The sequence below is a fragment of the Ursus americanus genome, chromosome 13 (assembly GCF_024610735.1).
Source record: "Ursus americanus isolate L20-20 chromosome 13, mUrsAme1.1.p, whole genome shotgun sequence".
NCBI classification, from domain to species: Eukaryota; Metazoa; Chordata; class Mammalia; order Carnivora; family Ursidae; genus Ursus; species Ursus americanus.
Window position 1 is genome coordinate 63660729 of NC_142139.1, and position 27486 is coordinate 63688214.

General features: G+C 39.5%; 1 protein-coding gene across 1 annotated transcript in view; it reads left to right on the forward strand.

Annotated features, from left to right (window-relative positions):
• KIF13B (kinesin family member 13B) overlaps positions 1-27486 on the forward strand; it is a 193543-nt gene that overhangs the window by 84036 nt on the left and 82021 nt on the right. The window contains exons 11-17 of the mRNA XM_045774018.2: positions 5662-5874; positions 7428-7538; positions 10658-10792; positions 20439-20569; positions 24548-24634; positions 26147-26337; positions 26677-26887. Of these exons, the coding sequence (XP_045629974.2) occupies positions 5662-5874; positions 7428-7538; positions 10658-10792; positions 20439-20569; positions 24548-24634; positions 26147-26337; positions 26677-26887 (1079 nt within the window). The remainder of the gene's footprint in view (positions 1-5661; positions 5875-7427; positions 7539-10657; positions 10793-20438; positions 20570-24547; positions 24635-26146; positions 26338-26676; positions 26888-27486) is intronic.

Here is a 27486-nt window from a genome sequence, read left to right on the forward strand (position 1 = left end):
TTTTTGCTTATATTTCCCTTGGCTCAGGAGACATATCTAGAAGGATGCTGCTATGGCTGATGTCACAGACATTTCTGCCTGTGCTCTCTTCTAGGATTTTTTGTGGTTTCAGGTCTCACATTTAGGTCTTTAATCCATTTTGAGTTTGTTTTTGTGGATGGTGTAAGAAGGTGGTCCAGTTTCATTCTTCTGCGTGTAGCTCTCCAGTTTTCCCAACACCATTTGTTGAAGGAACTTTTTTTTTCCTGTCGCATGTTCTTTCCTGCTTTGTCAGAGATTAATTGACCATATAATTGGGGTTTATTTCTGGGTTCTCTTTTCTATTCTGTTGATCTATGTGTCTGTTTTTGTACCAGTACCATTCTGTTTTGATCACTACAGCTTTGTAATATAACTTGAAATCCAGAATTGTGATGCCTCCATCTTTTGTTTTTCAGAATTGCTTTGGCTATTTGGGGTCTTTTGTGGTTCCATACAAATTTTTGGATTGTTTGTTCTGTGAAAAATGTTGTTGGTATTTTGGCAGGGATTGCATTAAATGTGTACATTTCTTTAGGTAGTATAGACATTTTAACAATATTTGTTCTTCCAAGGTGACACAACTTTGACTTAATCCATGTCATGTTTGTAAAGGATTGGGTTTTCTCCTACTAGTTTCTACTCTCTCAAAGGGTTACTGGTATTCAACTTTACTTTCTAAAACTCTACAGACCATTTGAGCATGCTTTATTAAGTGAAATGGCCACAGTAGAAAATCAGGTGGAGTACTTCCTTTGGCCAAAATGCAAAAAAATTAGAAATTTAAAACAAAAGGGTAAACAAACAAAATTTGATAATTAAAAACCACTTGTGGATAACTCTTGAATTTAAGGGGTATTACAAAACATTTCACTACCAGGAAATAATTGTGCTGGTCTTCGTGTGTCAGTAATTAACCTTGAAATCTCATTTGTTTAATTTCCAGAAGGAATTTCGATAAGATACTTATTTCTTCCTCAGACTTCCCACAGAAACGTTTCCTGATCATTCATCATATTCCCTGGATGTGCCTGATCTAAAAGGCATAATACACACTGTTCTGTTGTTTCAGTTAGTCCTGTTATGTTCTGTTATTACCTCAGTCCATTTAAGCAAACACTAGGAGATATCTTTTATCAAATTAATTCACAGACTTAAAATGGCCCAGGTAGTTATTGAGTATCCATTCCATAGGCTGGAGGCCAGAAGAATCAAGTACCATACAAAGTGCTTCAGGTAGGTAATCTCATTTACTTCTCTGAAGGCAAATGATAGTGTTCCCGTTTTATAGATGTGACAGTGGTTGCAAAAACACGATTGGAATCAGGGCTGACCTCGGTGTCCATCTTCTTGTCCTTAGGCTACTTATTGTACATCTTGCCAGAGGTCACTTTTCTTTAGGAGAAGCACTTTAGTATTACCAAATGTTAATAGAAACTTGTGAAAATACTTGAACTGAGGAACAGACCTAACATTTTAAAAACTCACTTTATCTTCTGTTCAGTAAAATTAGGTAGTAATTGTAACCTCTGTGTGTTAATTCTTAGGCTAAAAAAAAAATGAAGTTTTCTTGATTTTTGTCATACTTTTTACTTAAAAAACATACGACCTTCCACAAGTGGGGCAGTTTTACAAAACTTATTCCAATGTTTAAACAGTTTTTCCAAAGACCTCTCAGAATCCGTTGATACACAAATCATTCTCTGAAGTGGCTTTTATGTTTCTTTTGCTCTCTCCTTCTTTAATTCTAAATTAGTCTAACTCTCCCCAATCCTTGTTCGATTTTATATAATTCTAGTATCCTCCAACATAACTATCATTGAACTCATAAAATTGCTCATAAGGTTTGCAGTTTCTTTTAAAAGTGTTTTTACATTGTGTTTGCATTATGATTACACGTGTTAGGCTCTTGATATTTACAACTGGGAGTCAGAGAAAATGACTGTCCTTGGTGGTTTGGTGGGGGATAGATTCATGAGTGCTCTTCTCGCTCTTCTCGCTCTTCTCTTGGTGTGTGGAGTGGTTACTCATTTGGTAGTGGTCAGTGGAGAACTGTTTCTTATTAAGAGGTTTTTTGCTTCCCTGTGTAACCTTCTAAATATGAGCCTCTTAACATCAAATAATTTCTGGTAATAAATGCTCAAAATAATGAGTATCTTTTGACTTAATCCACCTTCTTCCATTGTTACTACCACTTATCTAATGAAAGTGACTTTCATCTCTTGCCTGGATGATTGAAACATCTCCCTCCAGCTTTCCATTCCATTCTTTATAGGAAGTTGTAATTCTTAAAATTGATACTCTTCTTATGATAAAATCCAAATTCTTTAATGACTTGTGACTTACTAGGCCTTCAGTAATCTGACCCCTCTCTGTTTTTTTATTGTTCATCTTGCTCTTACTATGATCAGTTCTATCTAAGTGGTGAGTGTTCTTACTTCTAGGACTTTACTCTTATTCTGTTTGGAACATTCTTCTTCCTCTCTTCAGTCTCTCCTACTTCCCTCCCCACGAGCCTTTATCTGGATGATGCTTATTCATCTTCAGGTCTCAGATGTCACTTTCTCTGAAAGTCATCCCTAACCTTTCAAGACAGGGCTTTCTGCTCGTTCTGTTTTCTATGACCATGCTGTGTTTATTCCTACTCTAGTTCTTACCATAGACTATTTGCTCACCAGTTTCACCCTTTAGATGGTAAACTCTGTGAAGAGCTGAGTGAATGAGTACTTTCAGCTCTGCTCTGAACTAGCGTTATGACCTTTGGTTAAGTCTGTCAGTCTTCCTGGGTCTCAATTTCTCATCTGTAAAATGAAATAATTTCGTTAGAGGACTTCAAGGAGCTCTTTCAGCTTTAAAAAATCCTGCCTTCCAAAATTCAATTTCTTTCCTATGTCCATTTAATTTGCAGTTGCTACATTTGAAACAAAGCTCATCTGATTTGCCTAGTTAAACAATTAAAGTGTAACAAGAAGCTTTATACTTTCTCCTTGAATGAGTGCCAGTTCTTTTGTTGCTGTTTCCTTCTTGCTAATGGCACGGGACCATTTCTGAATATAAGCATATTGTTCCTCGTGCACAAGGGCTTTTAAAATATCAAGTATTTGTCATTTGCCAGGTTTCCTTTCCTCAGCACAAGTTGAAGCACAGTATCTATGCCTTGTCCCGTTGGTCGTTATTGTCACAAATCCCCTTTTGCCCAATAGCATTTGCTGTTCGCGTGGGCTGACAGAATGCCAGTAGTTCTCGAAGGGCAGCACTCCACCCTGGTGCTGCTCGAGTCCGAACTGTAATCTGAGATATTATTCCTGTGATCTTTATATATAACATTGGAATTTCATTAATGTGCATCTTGACATTCTTCTGGAAGTTGCCAAAGCTGGGCACCAACAGTGTGAGATCAGTTTCTAGAAGCAAAGAGGAAAGCAAGCAATCATACAGACTTGGCGGAAGTCGCTTCTGCCTGCTAGAGCCCAGATTACTTATGTCTCCTTCCTTTTCATGTGTTGGAGCATATTTCCTGCAGTGGTAGAATTACTATGTTTTCTGTGGAAAACCAGATTTTCTGTAGTGGATTGTCACATTGTCAATCACCCACACATGTTGTCTGGGATTGTATTGCTCTGTTAGCATTACCTAGGGAATTATTTTGTCTCTGGCAGTAGGACAGAATAACTTGGAAAGCTGTCTGGCCACCTTACTTGTTCCTCAGGTCTGAACTCTGTCTATATTGCTAAGTGTTACTTTGTTACTATGTAATTGTGGGTAGCTGTGGGGGAGTAGAAGTCATATTGGACTTGAAGGTGGAATACCACTGGATTAGAGTACTGTTCAGTTTCCTAGTTCTGGATCTTTAGGCAGAGAATTTGACCTTCTTTGTTAGAACAAACCTCTGGGGGTTTTTTTCATCCGCAAAATAATCCAATTCACAAAAGGCTAAGAGGACTAAGTAAAGTCTGTCCAAAGATTGTGTAAATCACAGATTGCACAAATTTTTGATATGTTGATATTGGAAAAACTTTATATCTCCAAAAGAAAGAATTTTATATCTGTTAATGCTGCCCAGAGTAAAGTTGGCTTTCTTATGACCTGCGACTCCCCATATTGGCCTGTTTGAGTCTTCTCTCTATCTCGAGAATCTATAATTCAGCGATATTCTATTGCTGAAAGAGGGTATTGAGTCTCTTTTTTTGGGTAATTCTTTTCATCTTGGGACAGTATGTTAGTGTATTATTAGTTATCTATTGCTATGTAACAGATTACCCCTAAAACTTAACAGCTAGAAACAACAATCTTTTATTATCTCATAGTTTCCATGGGTCAGGATTCTGGGTGTGGTCTAACCAAGTGGTTCTGGCTGGGGTCTCTCACGTGGCTGCAATCAAAGCGTTACCCGGGGTTGTCAGTGCAAAGTTTGACTGGGGTTGGATCTGCTCACCTAAGTGGTTGTCAGCAGGCTGCAGAAGATCTGTTTCCAAGTTCACTACTGAGGTCTCTTCATAAGGCCACCTCACCGCATGACAGTGGTTTCCCAAGAGTGAGAGAAAACACCTATAATAGAAGCCATGGTCTTTTTATAATCTCATCTCAGAAGTGACATGCCATGACTTCTGCTGTATTCTGTTTCTTAGAGGTAAATCAGATGTCCTGCCTACACTCAAGGAAAGGGGATGGGTACTGAGGTATGAATACCAGGAGGTGGGGATCACTGGGGGCTGAGAGGCTGCCTGCCACAGGTGGAGTACAGACGGCCTTTGGATGGTGAAGCGGAGTGGGGGTGGACTTGATTTCTGGTTTTGTAATTCTGAGTTATATCTAGTTACTTTTTAATGTTCTCCAGTGGAAGTAGTTTTTTAATTTGATGGAGCCCATTCTAAAGCTCATTTCACCAGACCGATCAGTTTTAGCATCGCGAAGATGAGTGTCTTTTCTTTAGCACCCTTGTCTGAACTGTAGAAGTGGTTACGTAGAAGATAAGCTGTTTTCGTAGTTTTTGAAATGCTATCAATGAGGGAATAAAATCAGGTACCTTCAACATATCTTTTGTTTTATAAGACTGTAATTATACCTTACGTTTGAAAAAGTTTGCAAGGTGCTTGGTCGCCTGTAACAGCAACACTTTCTGAGCCATTATTTAGGCTTCTAGAGTTTCCAAGTACATGGCATTATGGAGTAGATTGTTAGTAATCACTCTTTGATCAGATAACAAATAATATCATGATTGTTCAGTTTCTCTCAGGAAGTACATGGCATTATGGAGTAGATTGTAGGTACTCACTCTTTGATCAGATAACAAATAATACCATGATTGTTCAGTTTCTCTAAGGAAGATTTTTAGGCATTTAAGAAATCATTGTTTTTTGAGTAGCCTGCTTAGAACCAGTTGTTATTAAACTGGAATAAATGTAGGCTTCCTTGTATTTCTCTGTCTTTTCTTACAAACCAGATCTCCTTTCTGCGGAAAAGTAGTTTGGCAGAGAAGAAAGAGCATGGGACATGAGTCAGTATATCTGTATTTTAGTACTAGCTTTGTCCTTAAGTACATGTTTGACCTTGGAACGTTCTTTCACCCTATCTGACTTCAACTTCCTCATATCATGTTTTCTTCCAACTTAAAAATCCAACTCACTTTCTTTCTTCATCTAGGACAGTCTTGGGGGTAACAGCAAGACAGCCATGGTGGCCACCGTCAGTCCAGCAGCCGATAACTATGACGAAACCCTCTCAACTCTGCGGTATGCAGATCGCGCCAAGAACATCGTGAACCATGCTGTGGTGAATGAGGATCCTAATGCACGAATTATCCGGGATCTCCGGGAAGAAGTAGAAAAGCTCCGAGAACAGCTAACCAAAGCAGAGGTATAAAGCACAGCCAAGCCACACTTTATGGGTCTAGGAAAAGCTAGAATTTGAATTTTCTTCCCCATAGCTGTAGGATACAGATAAGTACTCCACTTAGAATTTTTGAGTTTCCTATAGGAAGAGAAATTTGAGGTGAGTGATAAGTAAAGACAGACAGATGGTCATAGTTGAAATTTAGAGAGTTTTTACAGGTGTGAAAGGATTGAACAGGAGGACAGAGTAAAGGGAATTGAGAAAATGTTTCTTTCCACGGTGTAGGTATAACTAAGAATAAAGGAGAGAGGGAGAGAGGTGTTTGAAACAGTGTATGCAATTAGTGCGGAAAATGATGGAGAGTGGGCATAGACTGACTGGGAGAGGACTCAGGCAGGTTTTTGTAGTATCATCTGTTCACTGGTTGAAGGCAGAATGGAAATCTGAAGGAGTTCTTCCACATCTTAATGATCTAGTTTTTCCATGTCATGGCTTAATTCTGTTTGTAGAAGAAATATTTTATAGCAAAAATACCCATCTATTTAGGGGCTCTTGGGTGATGCAGTCGGTAAAGTGTCTGACTCTTGGTTTCAGTTCAGGGTCGTGGGATCGAGCTCCATGTCGGGCTCAGCGTTCAGTGGGGAATTGGCTTCAGATTTTCTCTCCCTCTGCCGTTCCCACTCATGCTCTCTCGCTCTCTCTTTCAATTAAATAAAGCAATCTTAAAAAAAAAAAAGGAATACCCATCTATTTAGAGGTGCTCTATTTCCACTACCCTTTGTAGATTCTGTATGGTGTTTATGTTCCATTACTGAACTTGAAACCTATACAGTTCTAACCTACAACCAAATGCTCATCCTCTTTTCAAAGGTGAAATAAAATACCAGATTCACAATCTCTAGTTTAATTAGCATTCTGTTCCCATGACTTCCCAGCACTGTGGGACTCTTTCCTGGGGTTGGGACCATAGCCCTTTTCTTTCTTATAACCTGTTTTCTGGTAGTAAGTTAGTAAAATACATGGTCAAAACAATTATCTTTTTTTTTTATTTTTGCCGTTGAAATTTATCCTGTTTTTACAAGGATAATTTTATAGTTCATCAAGATTCTTTGAAATTTTGTTTCCATCTTCTGGTATTAATAACACCATTCAGTTTGCAACATGTACAGCTTTCGTTTGTATGTACTTGAATCAATACCCGAAGTCATCAGTAGAGACTAGAATGAAGCCAGCATATGAGTCTAGATGTATGACCTATTGGGATTTCAAAATAAGCCCTTGAGAGCTTGAACTTTCTGTCTTCCTAAATGTAATTAGATCTTTGCAGTGACAGTTGGAGGAAAGCAGTGAAGTCTTCCTTTCAAGCCCACCATGGGTAACTGAATGAGCTTGTCGCGTGCATACAGACTAGAGGCTATGTGTCAGTGGCATTCATCGTTCTGTCTTCGGTAGATCAGAGACCTCGGCGGATTGTAGAGCTGAGAGAAGGCAGATTGTTACTTTTATCCTCTGGATTTAGTTCATGCTCTCTTCAGGGCATGGTGCAGACATTTCATGAAATAAACATTTTCTTGTAGGCAATGAAATCTCCAGAACTGAAAGACCGGCTAGAAGAATCAGAGAAGCTAATCCAGGAAATGACTGTGACCTGGGAGGAGAAACTAAGGAAAACCGAGGAGATTGCACAGGTTCGTGCTTCCTGATTAAAGCGAGAGAAAGTTCGTGGCAGTTTGTGCAATGCAACTCAATGTTTATTTCTAGTTCCTTTTTTGATTTTTAGCTTTGAAGATGGCAAATCTAGCCCCACTAATAAGAACCTAGATCCACGAGTCTATATATATATATATTTTTTTAAAGATTTTATTTATTTATTTGACAGAGATAGAGACAGCCAGCGAGAGAGGGAACACAAGCAGGGGGAGCGGGAGAGGAAGAAGCAGGCTCATAGCGGAGGAGCCCGATGTGGGGCTCGATCCCATAACGCCAGGATCACTCCCTGAGCCGAAGGCAGACGCCCAACCGCTGTGCCACCCAGGCGCCCCCCCAAGAGTCTATATTTTAAAAGTTAATTTGAAGGATAAAGAAGACATAATTATAGTTAATAGTTCATTATGTAAGAAATATTTTTAGGGTCATAAACATTTTTTAAATGAAGTAACTGCTATGTAGCCTCTGACTCTGAACCCCCAATTCTATTAAATGCTTTGCAGTCCTAAGGAACTTACCCAAACTACAAAATTATTAGTGGTAGATATTAGGCTATAAGCCTCTGGCTTCATTATCACAACTCAATAAGATAAAATACCTAAATCTGAGCTGACTATCTCTTATGTTTAGAATACTTAATACAGATAGAATTGTAAAATTTTTAGGGTGGGAACATTAGGATTTGGAAAGAATCCTAAATGTCCAGTCGTCTACTTAGTAAAAGACTGACTCCATGGCATTCTTGTTAGATGGGTATTCAGCCTCTGTTTTAGAAATACACGTGGTATTTCTAAAGATGTGGAGGCCAGTACCCCGTCGAGCAGTCTTTTTATGATTGGACAGCTCTGACGACTCTAATAGTAGCTATTTAATCGAAATCTTTTATTCTTTTATTTCTGCTCATGGTCCTTAGTTTGTTCTTCCAAAGCTAAGAGAATGGGTACAATAACTGAGAGTAATAATAATAGCAAATATTTATTGCATACACTGTGTTGGGCCCTATGCTAAGTGCTTTTAAATACAGTATTTTATATAATCCCCCCCAATAGCCCTATAAGACAGGGATAGTCATTACCCAGATATTTAAGGCAACCTCTGCCTTCTTCCCCTCCTTTTGTAAAGTTAAAAATCTCTAGTGTTTTCAACTGTTCCTCCTATTAGTAAATATATAGAACTTGCTACTTTTGTCACCCAGCAGGTTCCATCTTTAAATGTGCTGTCCAGAATCAATCTACATATCAGATGTTGTAGGATGGTACTACTATTATGTAGCATAAAGGGGATGTTATATTAGTGCAGACTAATTTTTAAATATTTTTTATTATAATCATTTTCAAAAATAGATAAAAACAAGAGAAGAGTATAATGGATCCACATGTGGCCTCATCCAGTTTCATTGAAGATCAGCATATGACCAATCTTGTTTTATATGTATCCCTACACTAGGTTGTTTTAATGCATTTCTTTCAAATTACAGAGAAGAGAATATTCCAGTGTGTGAACTTTATTTCTCATTACATATTTCACTTTTTGTTTTTCATAAATTATAAGTCATTCTAATAATTATCCAGTTTAGAACTAATATGTGTGAGCCTTTTTGAGCTACTCGAAAAGTAAACATTGATTTTGAAGTGCTATTGTATTTGAGTTGCTTTGCTGATACAAGGCAGGGTGGGTCTAAGTGAAATTGCGATGCTAATGCTGGTGAATCTTATCGTTAGCATCTTTCCTTACCTAACTGTTCTCTTCCTCTGTCAGATGTCCCTTTGGAGGACTGTGCCTGATTTTATCCAACACCTCTTTTAACACCTTATCTTTGCGAGCTCCCAGGCTTCCGTGCTGCTGAGCTTGCTTTTCCTCTCTCATGGAAAAAGACCTAGTCTGTTGGTCATTGGCCTTTCTTTCAAAAGAGGCTAGCATTTCCCAAAATGTAGTTCTGGCAATATAGCCACCAATTGTTAATAAGTCTTCTGTAAAGAAAAATGGTCCACGGTCAGATAATTTTGGGATGGGATCCCTAAAAGTAGCAAAATCCTCAGGCTTTAATTTAATTGTATTGCAAACTTGCTATGTGGTCCTAGTTAAATGACTTAGCTTGTCTTGTCTTTCCTCAGAATAAAGGCTTTTGGTGGCCGTGACTCATTACCACTTGCTATTTATATATAGTCAAAGACACCCTGCTCTGCCCCAATTCATATACCTTAATCCTAGAGTATTGGTTGCAGAAGTCAGGGGTGTATCCCCTCATATACATACACTTGTATATCATGTGGATTCAGAGACAGGTAGGCACAAAAAAGAAAGGTTCATATACTTGTGAAAATGGTACTTGAATGCATATGCAAGTTTTATTTTGACATTCACCAAGACTGACGTTTTGAGTGCTCACTGTGTGTTATGTACTGTGCTCGGTGCTAGGAATTCACAGCAGATAGATATCCATGCCCTCATAGAGAAATGGTCAAGTAAACAAGTATGAGTTACCAGGTATGAGAACAAGTATGCTTCAGACAGAAGAAACAGGTGTAAAATCTCTTAAGCTAAGGAGAGCATTCTTGACCCTTTCAGGGACCTGGAAGAGTTCCATATAACTACAGCACAGGCTTTGAGAATAGGAATGATAAGACGTGAAGATGGAGAGGAAACAGGCCAGATCGAAGGGCCTTGTGGACTTTGTTGAGGGAGTTTGGCCTTTATCCTGGCTGGGGAGTCACTGAGGCTATCAAGCGGGAGAGTGTATTTAAAATTTGGCCTTTTGGAAAGATCATAGTTAGTAGAACACCTTTGCTCATATATACAGAATTAAATGAGAAAGACAAATTGAAGACGTTAGGTATTTTCAAGAATGAAAATTGAGAACTCAGTAGTATACTTGGTTGCTATTGGTAATGGTTTTACTTCTCAAAATAAAGTTTTAATTAATAAGATAAAATAACATTATATAATTTGGAGAGAGAAAAAAGGCAATAGTCTATAATACCATGTCCTAAGATAACATATTTGAATCCTAAAGTTATTTAATAATTATTCCAATGTACGACCTTTTATATCTTGCTGTGTCAATAGTTATGGAATTAATACTTCTCTAATGCATTTACAGGAGCGACAGAAACAGCTTGAGAGTCTTGGAATATCTCTTCAATCTTCTGGGATTAAAGTTGGGGATGATAAATGCTTCCTTGTTAATCTGAATGCTGATCCGGCTCTGAATGAACTTCTGGTTTACTATTTAAAGGTGAGGTAACAGGCTTTGCTACTACTTCCTGCCACAATATAGAACAGTATTTCATGGTATTTTTTTTTTAACTTGGAGAACCATCCTTATTCCAAAATAATGAGAATTAGCATATTATTTTTATTTGAATAAGCTGAAGTGTAGAAAATCTTGAGTTTCTGGGATTAGTTTCCCTTTTTACTTTATTTATTTTTAAGATTTATTTATTTATTATTTTAGAGAGAGAGAGAGAGAGTGGGACTGGGGAAGGGGGCAGAGAGAGAGGGAGAGAGAGAATCTCCAGCAGACTCCCTGCTGACACAGAGGCTGACATGGGGCTCCATCCCACGACCCTGAGATCATGACCTGAGCCGAAACCAAGAGTCTCACCTCAACCAGCTGAGCCACCCAGGCACCCCCAGGATTAGTTTCCCTTTTTAGTCTTCGAGTGATGTAATTCAACCTGGTAATAGAAAAAAATAACACTCTGTTGTTATTTCCAAGAAATTAAGTAACTTTAGCTACTATTATTGACTGTGATTTATACCCGGGAGTTAAGTAGATAACTTTAAAGCTTAAAGAAAGACTTTAAAAACTAAATGATTTATTAGTAGACTAAAGATTTTGTGGTTTATATGAAGCACACCTTTTTGTGAGTGGTTAGATTACAAGACGAAATGTTTAAAGAAAGTGCAACCACTTACTATGAATTTTGTGTTTCCAGTAATTTAGGAAAATTTTACAAATTGTATCATCAACTTATAAAAAAAAGAATAGGTCACTTAGAGACAGAGGGTCCGAGTACAGAACAGAAAAAAACCCAAATAGTGATGTACCTTGAAATCTGTAAATTGTGGCACATATCAGGGAGACGAGACAACTTTAGAATGAGCGGGAATCCTGAGCCACTACAGAAATTATGAGGAGCTCACAATCGCCTTGTCATGCCCTGAGCGTAAGTGAATTAGGTAGTGGACTATATGATTCTGACATGTGGTTAATAAATACTAGTAGGAAAATTTTCCCCCCTTACAATATAGGCGCTATATATGTAGATTTAACTAAGGTGACTAGGAAGTTAAAGTTAATGAGCTGGTAAAGTGGGAAACTGCTTTAAAGTTAAAAAAAACATGTGGCTTCATTTCTAAGGAGACTAAAGACATTTCTCACGACGCATTGGCTAGTTTCCCAGTTTTTATCAGAGATATCCTGGCATAATTGATTTGTGTTATTTTGATAAAGCCCCTTTATTAATGAGTATCTGATACCACGTTTTATTATGCTATGAATTAAATCGTGTTTTTGATACATACAGCATGTGTGTGCTCTCAGATGTGGTGCTTGAGTGGGAGCAACCTGAGAGTAGCAGGGAGATGACCCGTGTTTTTGTCTGGTGCACTGCTTAACGGATGTGTGATCTCGAGTCCATTGCCCCCTGCAGTCTACAGATTCCTCCTCTATAAATGGATGCTTTGTCTGGCTACCTCACAGTGTTCCTGTGAGGACTAAATGAGATTTGATATATACAAGCACTTTGTAAACAGAAGCACTATACAAATATGAAATATTCCACATTTCTTATTTGATACTTTGTGTGGTACCTTACGTATATTAGTCTTATTTATTGAAAAAAAAAGTGTAAACGATCACATCACGTACTGCGTTTCCTTTTTTTTTTTTTTTTTTTTTTAAAGATTTTATTTATTTTTTTGACAGAGATAGAGACAGCCAGCGAGAGAGGGAACACAAGCAGGGGGAGTGGGAGAGGAAGAAGCAGACTCATAGCGGAGGAGCCTGATGTGGGGCTCGATCCCACAACGCCAGGATCACGCCCTGAGCCGAAGACAGACGCTTAACCGCTGTGCCACCCAGGCGCCCCAACGTACTGCGTTTCTTAATGATGGTGGCAGCATTTTGTGTTAGGGTGTCAGCTGTGGATATTCATATGGTTTAGGAGAGATGCAGTATAGAATAAGACTCAAATCTTCTGCCCTTTTTATGTCTCAGAACTCTGAATTCTTTTTCTTTCTGATGTGATGAAGTTCAAATTGGAACACACAAACACATACGCCCAACAAGAAAAAACCTGATTCATATCTGTTCCTTAACTAAAAAATTAAACAAAGAAACTATTTAAAGACTTTTGGAGAGTAGTCAAAATATTTCTGGTCATCTTGTGTGGAGGTGTCCAGATTCTGTTTCAGACTGTGTGGTCAACCCTGTTTTGGCAGAGTTTGAGGCAGTGTTGATTTCTTCACTGCCCAAGCTAACCCCACGACAAAAGCATATTCATGACCAAGCACATTCAGAAGGATGATCTCAGTCCAAGAACAGTTTTTTGCTTCAGTAAAGTGATACCATGATGTGGGAAGCAGGAATTTGGAGGCTGAGCGTTTTTTTGTTTTGTTTCGTTTTTGTTTTTTTTCTTGCCTTCGAATTCTGAAATCAATTTAGATGCTAGGCAGATGACTTCACATCTCTGGGTAGTTTTCAGCACCCCATCTATAAAAGGAGGGCACTGGATTAAATGATCTCTAATGTTTTTTCTAGTTCCAAGTGGTGTGAGTCTCTTCCAGAACAGAATCCTCCATTTATTTGTTTAGTCTGGAACTGGCAGAGGCAGGGTATAGTGGCCAAACCGTAGATGGAACATAACTCCCAAGACGATTTTGTATCTAATTTGCATGCACGGGCAGTCCTTGAGTTGCATGGTTCCAACACACACAAATTCCAGTTACCACAATTTAGTAAATAATGTTGATGCCACTGGTGTTCGTGAGGTGGTACATATGCAGCCAGAGAAACGTAGTGAGGGTGAACTTATTGATGTAAGTCATGAAAGTGTGACGAGAAGGATGAAGATGTCCCAAAGGGAGTGAGTGACACCAGAGAACACTTCCTGTTGAAGGAGCTCTTGGAGATACTTTGCAGCATCTGGAGCACAGAGGTTAAAATGGCAGATGCTTAGGAAGGAGTATCACAGTTCGCCAAGGCACAGAAAATATGCTCACTCCGTATTGTAAGTTATATATATATAGAGAAGAAAGAGACAAGTAGTGTTCAAACTACTCTTGATAAGTTTCTTGCAAAGAAAATGTTTAAGTTTCAATGTGCCTAATATTCTGAACTACAGTATACTAAATAGTTTTACTATTTTTTTCCTTATACATTGTAACAGAGAATTCTTAATGTTTTTACAGACATTTAAAAAAGTCATGGAATAATTGCAGTTTTCCCCGTTGATTATTAAGATCTCTTTGCAAAGTTATTTTTACAGTTCTGTGTTCTCGTGCAAAGCAAGGCCTGCCTGTGATTCTGCAGTAGTCTTGGAGACTTCTACCCAGTGCCGGCCAAGCTTCTAGAGGGAAGAACTGCTTCCCCCACCTTAAAAACACGATGCTAGTAATACACGTTGTTTTCTGAAGAGTTTTATAAACACATATTAGAAAAAGAGGGGGGATTTGTGCCCAGATTCCAACATGCAGAGATGACTGCACTTAATATGTAATAGTTTTATCTGTATCCTCTGGATCTATCCCTATATGTATGTCTGTAGACTTAGAGCGATATATATTTTTACATTACAGAAATGGGATCATAGTGTGATTGATTGTAAGCACGCCTTTGAATTACCCACCAAATCTTTCAGGTGGGCTTTTCGCTTATGTAGTTCTGGATCTACTCTTTTCACAAGTCAGCTGTGGATAGCCCGGGAAACAAGGCTGATTCTGAAGGATTTGGGGCAGATTCTACATATACACACTCAGTAAGGATTCATACCTTGATAAGTGATTCAGCAGCAGCTCTAAAACACATGTTAATCCTATAGCATAGCTCCCATCGAAAGTAAACCGCCTGTTGTCCTCTTGGCCAGTATTCAGTCGCTGACTGAGGGGCCCAGCATGGCAGAGGCAGCAGCCAGTCTGTTTGTGGAGCTGTGGGTTAGGCTTCAAGGACCCCAAGATGAATAAGACACTGTTAGGGCACATTAGGAGTTCTTGGGTCAGCAGCAGTTGGACTCCTGTGGTGTAGTACTTAAAATCGCAAAAGATGGACAGATACGTTCCTGCCTTTTTCACCTCCATTCCAAAACAGCTGTCTTCAGAGTCTTGTTTCTGTTAAGCCAGCATGACTTCTTTATTAAAGAATTTTGATTATTTAGATATGTGAGGAGTAACAAGTACTTTTCTGCTTAGTGCCTCTGGTACTCACTTACCTTTTCCTTCAGAAATTATCTGAGAAGGCTGGCTGAGGAACCTCACAGGCTTTACTGATATGCCACTTTTCCTTTTTGCAGGCTCAGAAAGGCTTGCCCTGTGAAATATGTCACTAGTGGACAAGTCCTATCCTCCCTCCTTTCACCTCCCCTGCCCCTCTCTGTCTCTTTCTCTCTTTCTTTTAGGACTTAGTTGATCAAAGGGAGGTTCTTAAAAGAGCCACATGAATAGTTGGTTTATGAAGGAAGCAAGGTACAATAAATTCATAGAATAGTTAACTAATCATCTCCAGTGAAATTAAATTTAAATGGATGAAGAAAGTTTAAAAAGCCATTTCTAGCCTTTGATTATTTCCGAGATTTTTAAATCTAGTATTTCATATTTGTTAAAGCTTTCCTGAAAACTAGTATGCTTTAAGAATCATTATATCCAGGGGCACCTGGGGGGCGCAGTTGGTTGGGCTTCCAACTCTTGGTTTCAGCTCAGGCTGTGATCTAGGCGTTGTGGGATCAAGCCCCGTGCCCCGTGTTGGTCCCTATGCTCGCTGTAGAGTCCGCTTGAGACTCTCTCTCTCCCTCTGCCCCTCTCCCCCTGGTGCACACCTGCGCTCTCTCTCTCTCTCTCAAACAAATCTTTTAAAAGAAGAATCATTATATCCGTATACCACATAGAGACTGAAAAGCCACCCCTGATTAACTTTATCTTATTTTGATTACCTTGTACTTTCATAGCACTTACTTGTTAGATAAACCTCTATGCCAACCTATAAGTTTATTTTTTTCCTCATCAGTATTTTTACTGCAGTGCTTGGAGCACAATAGGAGAAATTTGTCGAAAAGCTTATTGTCCAGCTTGTTTAAACATCAAACAGTCAGGGGCGCCTGGGTGGCACAGTGGTTAAGCGTCTGCCTTCGGCTCAGGGCGTGATCCCGGCGTTATGGGATCGAGCCCCACATCAGGCTCCTCCTCTGGGAGCCTGCTTCTTCCTCTCCCACTCCCCCTGCTTGTGTTCCCTCTCTCGCTGGCTGTCTCTGTCTCTGTCGAATAAATAAATAAAATCTTTTAAAAAAAAAAAACATCAAACAGTCAGGCTTTGGCAGATTGAGCTTTTAGAGCTCAGTGGTTGAGATTCTGGCGAATCATCATCCAAATCAGAATAGATTATAACCTCAAATGAGAGATTTAAGTTGTTGCTGAGATCGTAAGCACCATAATTGGGACTTTGTCTCTCTTTTATCTCTAGTGACTCAATGCCGAGCTCATAGTAGGTGTTCAGTATAATATTTGTTGAAAAAATGAAGTTTTCCTTCTAGAATTTGGATTAGACCTTTGCATGTTTGTGTGAATATCTCGTCTCCAGTAATTTTTAATTCAGTCTGTGACCAGATACTTAGCATCCACCATGTATCATGTACTGTGCTCCTTGTTGGAGAAGATGCAGGAGTCCTATAAAGGTTGCTGTCTAAATAAAGGGAAAAAAACCATTTGTGCAACAGGTAGTAAAATGTGATACCCACTCAGAATGTAATCAGGGTTCAGATAAGGGAGAAGTCAGTGTCGCCTAATGGTGAAACTTTCAAGTAGAAGATGAAACTAGACCTAGGTATTGAAAGACACTCTCATTTAGATGAAGGGAAGAGTAAGTGTTTCAGGCAAAGAGAACAAGAGCAAGTGCACAGATGTGGGCCTGATCCTATGTGCGGTTGGAGATGGTAGTAGGAAATGGTTCTGCACTCAGACTCCAACCTGGAATATATAACTCAAGGCTTACCTCCACCTCCACCAAAGTCACTATTAGGACTTCTTCTAGAATTTCTTACAGGTGGAGAAATGGGATTATACATGGAAATGGCCTAAGCCAATGCTTTGGGGATTTTCTCTTTTTTAGGTGGCCTTGGGCCCTTTTTCTCTGTAGACTTTTTTTTTTTTTAAGATTTTATTATTTTTAAGTAATCTCTACACCCGATGTGGGGCTTGAACTCACAACCCTGAGATAGAGAGTCACATGATCCTCCCAACTGAACCAGCCAGGCATTCCTCTCTTTAGACATTTTTTCCCTCCTTTTGGAATCTCTCTCCAGCATGGAGTTAGTGTTTTAAAGACAGGGTGGGAAGAACCAAAGTGGGGAATGGAGACAGGCATGGAATAGATTCTTTAGGCCTGCTACTGAACATCATAAAGTATTACTTGCGGTATCTACACAGTTAAGTCTTGTTCTGCAGATTAGAAAAGTATGGGGATTGGCCAGGAAACCTCAGCCAGTAGTGAAGAGTAAAGGTTTATGTGGAATGTCCTCTGCATTATATACACTCCTTGGGGATTGAATAGGATACCATGGGACAGCTCTGGATCCCAGCTCTTTGTTTCCTTAGAAACACCACTGCAATATAGTTGAGTGAAGAAACCTCCAGAAAAGGGGAAATGAAAATACTAGTGGGGAAGGGCCCTTTTTATGAGGTTGAGGTCCCAGAAGAGGTGAGAAGCACTGGGACCCACAACATAATTAGAACAGTTAGCAGCAAAGAAGAGGAGAGAATCGTCTTCTTTTGAGTCTGAAGGGAAATGATTGTTCATTTGTTTTTCTTTTATATTTATTTAATGCTTAAGTGGGCCAGGCCTGTGTTAAGTGCTTGGATTAGAGTGGAGAGTGGGTCAAGCTGTTCTCTGCTTTTTTCCATGCTAGCTGTGGAGATAGATACTGAGCCCACCGACAGTCAGTGCTATGTAAAGAATTGAAATAGGTGAGTGATGGGGTGGTTATTTCTGATTATCAGTTCGGGATATATCTCTCTGAAAATGTGCCCTTTAAGGGTGAGATAGAAATGATAAGAAACTACCAATATCAAGGGGCGGGAGGGAATGTTTCAGACCAGGGAAACCGCCAGCGTGCTCAAGGGACAGATAAAAGGCCACTGTGGCCTTATCTTTCCAGGAGAAGGGGGAGTGGCAGGAGCTAGGGTGGAGAGGTAGGCGGGGTCACATCACAGTGTTTTTTGTAAGCCTGGATAAGAATTTGGACTTCATTAGAAGTTCAAAGGGAAGCCACTAGAGGATTTTAAATAGGGAGATCACATGATCAGCTCTTGTGCTGGTAGTGGATGGGGTTGGGGGATTAGGATTAGAAGTGGAGGAAGTAGCAGGAGGTTCATGTATTCACCCCAGGAACAGAGCAAGGTGTGATAGTAGAGGTAGATAGTAGAGGGGAAAATAAGCTGATTCTGGATATGTTGTGGAAGGACAGCCTATCGGGATGTTCTGATTGACATGGGCCCAGGGGTTGGCTGGTGAAGGAAAGAGAGGACTCAGTAGCATCTAAGCTTTTTAGCAGACTAACTGGGTGGTGGCAATAACCACTATTAATGGCGAAGAGAATAGATTCATTGGGTTGGGGTTGGGTGGGCAAAAGTTCTGCTTTGGTCTTTTCACTTTGAAATGTCTTTAGACACTCAAATGCCATTTATAATGACATTTAGACACTTTGAAATGGCTTTAAGGAGGGTACCTGGGTGGCTCAGTCGTTTGAGCAGCCGGCTCTTGGTTTTGGCTCAGATCATGACCTCAGGGTCTTGAGATCAAGCCTGATGGCTCTGCGCTCAGGGCGGAGACTGCCTGAAATTCCCCATCCCTCCCCCCACCCTCCTCCAACTCAGGAGTGCGCTCTCTCACTGAAATAAATAAATAAGCACACACACACACACACAAATAAATAATCTTTAAAAAAAAGAAATGTCTTTAAGCATCCAAGTAGGCAAGAAATAATGGTTAATGAGACTAGAATAGTGGTAGTGGAGGCAGGAAAATAATGGAACTGAAGCCTGTAGTTTCTGGTTGGTGATTTAATTTATATAAAGACAGTGTTGCCCTCAGGTGGGGTCTGAGGACCCCCTCGAGGGGGTCCTGCAGGATCAGCCAAGAAGGTCCTTCCTTGCCTTCTTGCAGGATAGAAATCAAATGCGGGCCTAGAGGAAGAGAGAGCGGAGTTTACTGAAGACATAGAGTGCAGATACAGACAGAGCATCTGGGAGACATGGAAAGCAAAGGAGAGTGAGTCTCTTCTTTGCTTGGGGCCTGGGATTTTTATTGAGAATTGTGTCTTCTCAGGCATCCCGGAACAGAGAGGAGTGTTTAGGTATCCTCCATAAGCCACTTATGCCCTGGAGCCAGAGGGCTTGGTGAGTCAGTGGACTTGGTCACTCCTTAGATGGTATTTATTGTGCTGGAAGACTCCAAAGAAATCATTAACTCCTTGACCTTTACAAGGAAAACATACATTATTTGTTCTATAAGGTGTGTGTCTGGGTGGGTATAGGCCTTTGCAAGAATAGAAGCAGGAAAAGGAGCAAAAACAGCAGTTTTTCATGGGGTCCCTTTAGTTTCCCTGTTTCAACAGTATTTAAAACCCATGCAACTGGATGAAGTAACTGGGTGAAGTCATCATGATCAGGGGTCAGCAACTACTTCCACCGGCCAAATCTCCTTCTCTGCCTGCTTCTCTATGGCCTGGGAGCTAAGAATGGTTTCTATATTTTTTAAATGGTTGAAAAAAAATTAGAAGAACCACAATATTTCAGACACGTGAAAATTATATGCAGTTCAAATTTCAGTGCTCATAAATAAAGTTTTATTGGAAAGTAGCCACACTTGTTCATTTGTGTGTGGTCTGTTTTCACACTACTAGGCAGAGTTGGGTGGTTGCATATGGCTTGCAGAGACTAACATAGTTTTTATCTGACCGCAGATCTAGGTGTATGGAGGGAGGAGGTGGCTTAGGGACACATCCAGCTGTTATCAATGTTTAGTTATGTACCGGTAGTCAAGTGTTGAAGTGCATACGAGGGAGCATGATTTTTATATCTGCTTTCTCAGCTGCCCGCCAAAAAGCAAGGCTGGTGACTGGGGCTTCAAGAATTGAACAGTTGTGACTCTACAGTAAGAACACATCCATCATATCTTCTGTGAGGATTAGGGAGACCACGGGATTCATAAAGTAATTTTAATCTTTTCAGACTTGTTAGATTTGAATAGCTTTTTGTCTTTGTAGTTGATCGTCTTGATTGAGACCAGGTAAGTGATGTACAACTAGGTACCTGTAGTTTTCAGACGAGTAGTTTCGGTGCATTATTGACACGTGTCTCATGCTCTGAGAGTAGTATAAAATATTTGGAATCAAGATTGCAATGGAAAATAATGTAGTATAGACCTTGATATAAAACTACAGCTTTAGGTTTAAAAGGTAAAACTCAACTCAGTGCATTATTCCTTATAAGGAATTATACCTTGTAGAATATATTTTAGAGAAAGCCAGAAATTCCCCCTTACCCCATTCCGTTTGCTTCAAAAACCTTCTAGCTAAGGTAATGGATCAATATAGGAGGGCTCAGAGGAGATGATTGTAGTTTTTATATATGTATGAATACAATATTAATCAGTGACTTCGATTCTTTTGTAGGAACATACATTGATAGGTTCAGCAAATTCCCAAGATATCCAGCTATGTGGAATGGGAATTCTTCCTGAACATTGTATTATAGACATCACAGCAGAAGGCCAGGTTATGCTGACTCCTCAGAAGAACACCAGGTAATGTACTTTCATTAGTATTAATGTCACCATAATTTTTAAGAGGAAGAAAGTACACTAGTTGTGGGTGTTATACAGCATGTTTGGCCTTTGCTTGTTCACTTAATGAAGCTATCCAGTTAGTTACCAAGTCCTTTACGTTGAACTTTTTAATATCTCTTAAACCCATCTCTCCTCTCTGTATTCACTACCATGGCCTTATTTAAATAAGGCCCTCATCAAATCTTGATTGGAACTATGCCAACACTCTAATCTTTTTCCTGGGTCACTTACATACAGCCAGCTGGCTTTCTACTATTTTTTCTTCCAAAGATTTTATTTATTTATTTGACAGAGAAAGAGAGAGAAGGGACAAGCAGGGGGAGCAGCAGAGGGAGAGGGAGGGAGAAGTAGGCTTCCCCACTGAGCAGGGAGCCCAATGCAGGGCTCGATCCCATGACCCTGGGATCATGACCCGAGCTGAAGGGAGACACTTAACTAACTGAGCCACCCAGGTGCCCCAAGCTTTCTACTATTTTTGATGCAAAATCCCTTATATCCCTCCTGTTTGTCTCTTGTTCCTCTGTGTCTGTCATTCTTTTGGGCAGCTGACTCCTGTTAGACCTTCAAGGCTAAGCTCTATCATTATCTACTTTCGGGGAATTCCCTGTTTGGTTTACATGAAGGGTCCCTAGTATATATTCCAGTACACCTTATATTTCCTGTTATGTTAAGACTTCATATTGTATTGTTTTTTAAAAAAAACTTTGTTTTTTAAGTAGTCTCCATGCCCAGTGTGGAGCCTAAAGCAGGGCTTAACTTCACGACCCTGAGATCAAGACCTGAGCTGAGATCAAGGGTCAGTCACTTAACCGAGTAAGCCACCAAGGCGCCCCATCATATTGTGTTCTTGTGGGCTGTTAATCTTTATTACCCCAGTAGATTGTGAGCTTATTGAGGATAAGGGCCTTTCTTTTTTGGTTCTCTTCTGTAATAGAGGACTAGTAAAAAAGTGCTCAGTAAGTAATGAATGAATGAAGAGATACAATATTTTATAAATTAAATGTTTCTCAGTTTGCTTCCTTGAGCTGTGCAGCTGTTATTGCCCTGTTATATAATGGTCTATAACTGTTAATTGACTTATATTGATTCTTCAAATGTTGATCCATTTCATTATATGATACTGAATAATCATTAATGTCATTGCTAATTTTGGAGTGCCTTGGTGGCAGAGTTGGTTGACTGTCTGACTCTTGGTTTCGGCTCAGGTCATGATCCCAGGGTTGTGAGATTGAGCCCCGAGTTGGGTTCCACACTCAGTGGGGAGTCTGCTTGGGATTCTCTCTCTTCCTCTCCCTCTGCCCTTCCCCGTACTCTTCCACGTGCTCTCTCTCTCTCCTCTCTCTAAAAATAAATAAATCATGGGGCACCTGGGTGGCTCAGTCAGTTAAGTGTCTAGCTGTTGGTTTCGGCTCAGGTCACGAGCTCACAGTTGTGGGATCAAGCCCCGTGTCACACTTTGCACGGAGTCTACTTCAGATTCTCTCTTCCTCTCCCTCCTGTGCACTCTCTTTCTCTCTCTCTCAAATAAATAAAATCTTTAAATAAATCAATCAGTCTTTAAAAAATATCATTACTGATTTTATCCAAAAAATCTTTAAATATTGGGAAGCTGTCCAGCTCACAGTGAAGGATGCAAATGAGGAAGGGGAAAGAACAGCAGAGCTGGTCCCGGCACTTCCAGCCTGGGCACGCTATGCTCCTATTAAACAGTCTTACGGAATACCAACGTCAGGCAAGGTTACTCTGAAGCCGTTATAAAACATGACAAAGAAGGCCATGTAATAATCTTGTTTCAGCACAGACAAAAACCAAGGTCACTCTGCCACACACCAAATACCAGACACCTTCCCCTGTCTGAGGTGAGCGGTTACTTCTTTACCAGTCACAACTTTATCTTCGTTCTAGTCTCCCCTCTATAGATAAATGCCCAATCATAAAAGTACTCCTGCTTTCTGACAGCATCCAACCCCCTCTCTCAGAGCTTTTGCCAAGTCATCCGGCTAAAGCCCAAATCTTGCAACAGTCCTTCCGAGCACACTGTCACTGAGGTGCTCCATGCTTCCTGCGACTGTGTCCCCTCCCTGTGTATGAGTAATCAGCCCAGCTTGTTCAGCTACAGGAATGCTCCTAGTTGTCTTTGGATGGAGGGCATTGACACAAGTTTCCAAACTCCCAATTCTCACTTGAAATTTATAGCTGGCATTTCCTCGCTTTGTCCATTTTCAAGAAAATGGCTGCCCCGGATACCACTTGGTATATGTCTTTTGCTCAGAACAGTCATCACACTCTGGTGTGAATGAACACAGTGCTTCTTATGTACTTCTCATTTTGTCACCCGGCATGTTTAAAAAGTTGTGTACTCAGGGTCAGGATTTTAAAAAGTAATAATTTTTACTGCTTCATCAAGGACATCCTCAAAGGAAAGGTTTTTTAAAAATTGTGAGTGCGTGGCCATGAGTGGTACAGTGACTACTAGTAACGTTTGATGTGCCACTGTCTTGGTTCGTGCTAAAACACTAGCAGTTTACTCATTGTTGGTTATAAATGTCAACACGGTGCAAAGGGCAAGTTAGCATTATTATAAAAATAGCTTTGATCTTGGGGACGCCACAGAGACCACACTTTGGAAACTGTTATTATAATCATGCTTTTATTTACTAATTATGGCTTAACTGCTATAGGTTTTAAAAGTTAGCCTTTCTATATATTTGCCTTTAATTGAACTCCTCATTGTACTTAAGGAATTTATGTCATAAAAGCTAAAATCTGCTAATTTTAGTAGGTTCCCTCTTGTTATAATTTTTGAGCTCATACTTTGAATAATCAGACTATAGGAGGACGAATTACTTTTAGTGTTTACAAACCCACATGGTAAGTGAAATCCACATATAGAGAGTAGGATTTTGTGTATATGCATGTACATAAAAAGTAAATAGCAATATAAAGCCAGGTAAGTGCTTTAGGACAGTAAAGAAAACTAAGACACTATAGGCTGAAGTGATGAGCAGCTTTTACAGAAGCAGCAGAAACCAACTGGGCTTTGAAAGCTGAATAGGACTTGGTGGGAGGATAGGGAGGAACAGGAACTCTATTCCAGGTTGTAGAACTGGTATAAGCCTGGCTTTGAAAAAAGAGTCAGTCAGTTGTGTTTAGTGGACAGAACATAAGCCTTTTTTTTTTTCTTCTTTTTTTGGCTGGATTTGAGAATTCACTAGAAGGGGGAAAGAACGAAAGAGATAAACGGGGCTTCCTTTTATAGGGCCTGGAGGGTAAGATAAAGAACTTGACCTTTATCCTATGTCTAAGCAAATGAATCCTTCAGCAGTAGAGAGGCTTGATGAAACTGGTATTCCAGAAATATCAGTCTTATAGTGCTATGCATAATTTTTATTTCCTGCCCCTGCAAATTCTTCCCTTTATGTCCTATCCACACTTCTGTTGAACTCCATTGTCAAGATAAGCAGTCAAGTGGACCTTATAAATCTTTTATATATTGATAGGATATGAACGCTTTTCTGTGCTCTAGGAAGTTAAAGAACAATTTAGCATAGGTCTCATTTCTTCTATTTCTAGAATCTAGTTGGTTGATTGGCTCTTATTAATCATGTAGATTGGACATACTCATTTAAGTTGTAATGTATACCGCTACCAGCTTTTTACTATTGCCTGTAATGGCTCCATATTTACTCCTTAATATGCTAAAAAAATTTGGAACTTTGAAAAGTAGAGGATAGTAATTTATTATATTTAGTACTGTAAGCATTTCTCAGCAGAGAAGTAAATACAAGTAATAAAATTCACTGAGGCAGGGGAATTGATTATTTTGGGGAATTGATTATTCCGTTTTTCCTAGTAATTAGATCTTTATAGTATTGGATAATTAAAGGAGAAAACATGATAATCATTGTTTGCATGTTTGACCTCTTCTTCCCTCAGAACGTTTGTAAATGGCTCTTCCGTATCTAGTCCTATACAACTCCACCATGGGGACAGGATATTATGGGGAAACAACCACTTTTTCAGGTATGACATTATTCATGGCTCTTAAAGAGAGATTATTAAAGAGAATACTCTGAAACAGAAGAAGGTATATTAGAAGGTAAACTTAACTCCATAAAAAGTATACATTGCTTTGTGCATATATATTTACTGACTGTATATGGATTGTTCACTATATGCTTTGAGCCTGAGAGACATGTGAACAATACTCTCAGGAAAAATAAGTTTACTTACTTACTTTTTTCCTTTTTATTTCCTGGTGCAAGATGATTGTTTTGCCATCAGGTGTAAGAATTCTTTACTTTTTTTTTTTTTCAGACCTGCTTATCTTTTTATTTGTATAGTTTTTATTGGAAAAGAGTAGTTTTAGTTTCCTTACTCATAAAATAAAGTTCGTATTTCTTTTAGGAATGTTTTCAGCTGCAAGTAATGGCAAACTTGACTATGATGGCTTAAACAATTCGTTTTACTGACCAAATAAGAAATCCAAAGGTGGATGGTTGTTGGCATTGGCTAAGCCTCTCAAAACTGTCACGGCAGAAGGCTTTTCACTGTCTCATTGTCTTGGTATTTCCCTGTGGTCTAAAGATGGCCATGCCACTCCAGGTATCAAAGCAGTATCCAGGCACATATGAAGAAAATGAGGGAGAAGGGTGGTGATACTAGCTCTGTCTGCTTGATCAGAAAAAGCAGAAGTCTTCCCAGAGCCCCCAGCAACCTTCCATTTTTGTCTCATTTGCTAGAATTTGCCTCTTAACTACAAGGGAGGCTAAGAAAGTGCCTGTTCTGGGACTGCACACATTGTTTTCCATAGAAAACTGGTGTTGTGTTTCCAGGGAAGGGTGGGCTGGAGATTGTACAGAACTACAGTCCTGGTCTGTTTCTCTTCCTGTCACTGGTCACCATGCTTGGGATATCAGACTGACTTTTCTTACAGCTAATGGAGATCCTTTCTTGTAGGCCAGTTGATATTTTGATTACTGAAGAAAGAGTAGAGGGGCACAAAGTGTGCGGAAAATATTTTTCATTTTTATCCTTCTCAAACTGCATTGGGTATAAACTGCTTGACTTGGTTTTCAAAGCCTTCATAGTTTGAGATACAGTGATCTTTCCAGCATTACCTCCCATAATTTCTGCTATACAAGTTTTGTGTGCCCCTATGTTGTTTTATTCATAATTTCTTCAGAGACTATGAGAGTTTCCATTTCCACGTCTCTTCTCATGCTGTTCCCACTTTTAAAGCTTGGTTCAAATGACTTCCTACTCTGTCTTCTTTTCTGTTGTTATTCCAGGGGTCCTCAGCTTTTCTTCAACACCTAGCTTGTCGGTCATGTGGCCCTGAGTCACATGGTCTGTTGTAACTATTTGTGCATGTGTGTGTGTTTATTTCTACTACTAGAGGATAAAGTTCCAGAGTATAGTAATTGCCTTATACTTACATGGTACCCCCTTTGGCATCTAGCAAACGCCAGTATTTAATGAATGGAATAAGTGCATATCTTTATTTTAAAAATAATATTCTTTCTTCCCCCCAAGACTGAATTTACCTAAAAAGAAAAAGAAAGCAGATCGAGAGGATGAGGAACACGACACCTCCATGAAGAATGATACCAGCTCTGAGCAGCTGGATGTAGACGGGGACTCCTCCAGTGAGGTTTCCAGTGAAATCAACTTTAATTATGAATATGCGCAGATGGAGGTTACCATGAAGGCTCTGGGTAATAATGGTGAGCAGATCTCTTGTGCATTTTAGAAATCTTTTAAAGTTGATGGAAAGTTAAAAATGTTTATGACTGAGACCTTTTAAATGTTAACAAAACAAGGAAATCTTTATGTTATTCTCTGTATTCTTTTAACTTACTACATTTATAAAAACAGTTCAGTATGTATCTGACAGAGAGATGATATGATGAGTAGTGGGGAGTTTATTCCAAACTGTCTTCAAGAATCTTCATTTACTAGTTAGGATGACGAACAGCATAGCAATGTAGAACCACATTTGAAATCCACTGTGTTGTACCGTGACCTTTCGTTCATTATTTACCTTTTAAAAAAACCTTGTTTAGATCCAATGCAGTCCATATTGAACAGCCTGGAACAGCAGCATGAAGAAGAGAAACGGTCTGCGCTGGAGCGCCAGCGGCTTATGTATGAGCATGAATTGGAGCAGCTACGAAGAAGGCTGTCTCCTGAGAAACAGAACTGTCGTAGTGGGGACAGGTTTTCTTTCCACTCGCCCAGTGCTCAACAGCGACTGAGACAGTGGGCCGAAGAGAGGTAGGGGCACAGGGCCTTTATTACATGTGCATAGCATATGCTCAACACTTTACCTCACCTGGGTAAGATGCAGTATGGAGAAATCTAGACATTACTTGAAAAAGAATTATATTAAGAGAGAATGTTACAGCTTAAGAACCATTTGGCATGATCTTATTTTTGTTTTTATTTTTTGAGAAAAATGGCAATTACCAATTTATATTCATTTATTTAAAGTTGTCCATGTCAGGTCCTGCCCCATTTTAGTTTGTATGGCTTTTGGATTTGAATAAACAAGTATTTGTACTTAGAAGTTATACTTTATCATTGTATTATACTTTAGGTTCTGAAGCTTGGGTAGATGCTTTTTAAAAAAAGGAAAAAAAAAAGAAAGGTGGTTATCTGGACTGATTAGCTCAGGTAGGTAAAGCATGGTGCTAATGAGATGCAGATTGCAAGTTTGAACTCTATGCGCTAATTAGCGTTGCACTAAAATGGCTCATCCAGGTTACAAACTGTACTTAACTAACCTCTTGCTGTTCAGAGTTTGGTCTGCAGACAGGCAGCATTTCTGTCAGGTGGAGATTGATAGAAGTGTAGCGTATCAGACCCCACCCCAG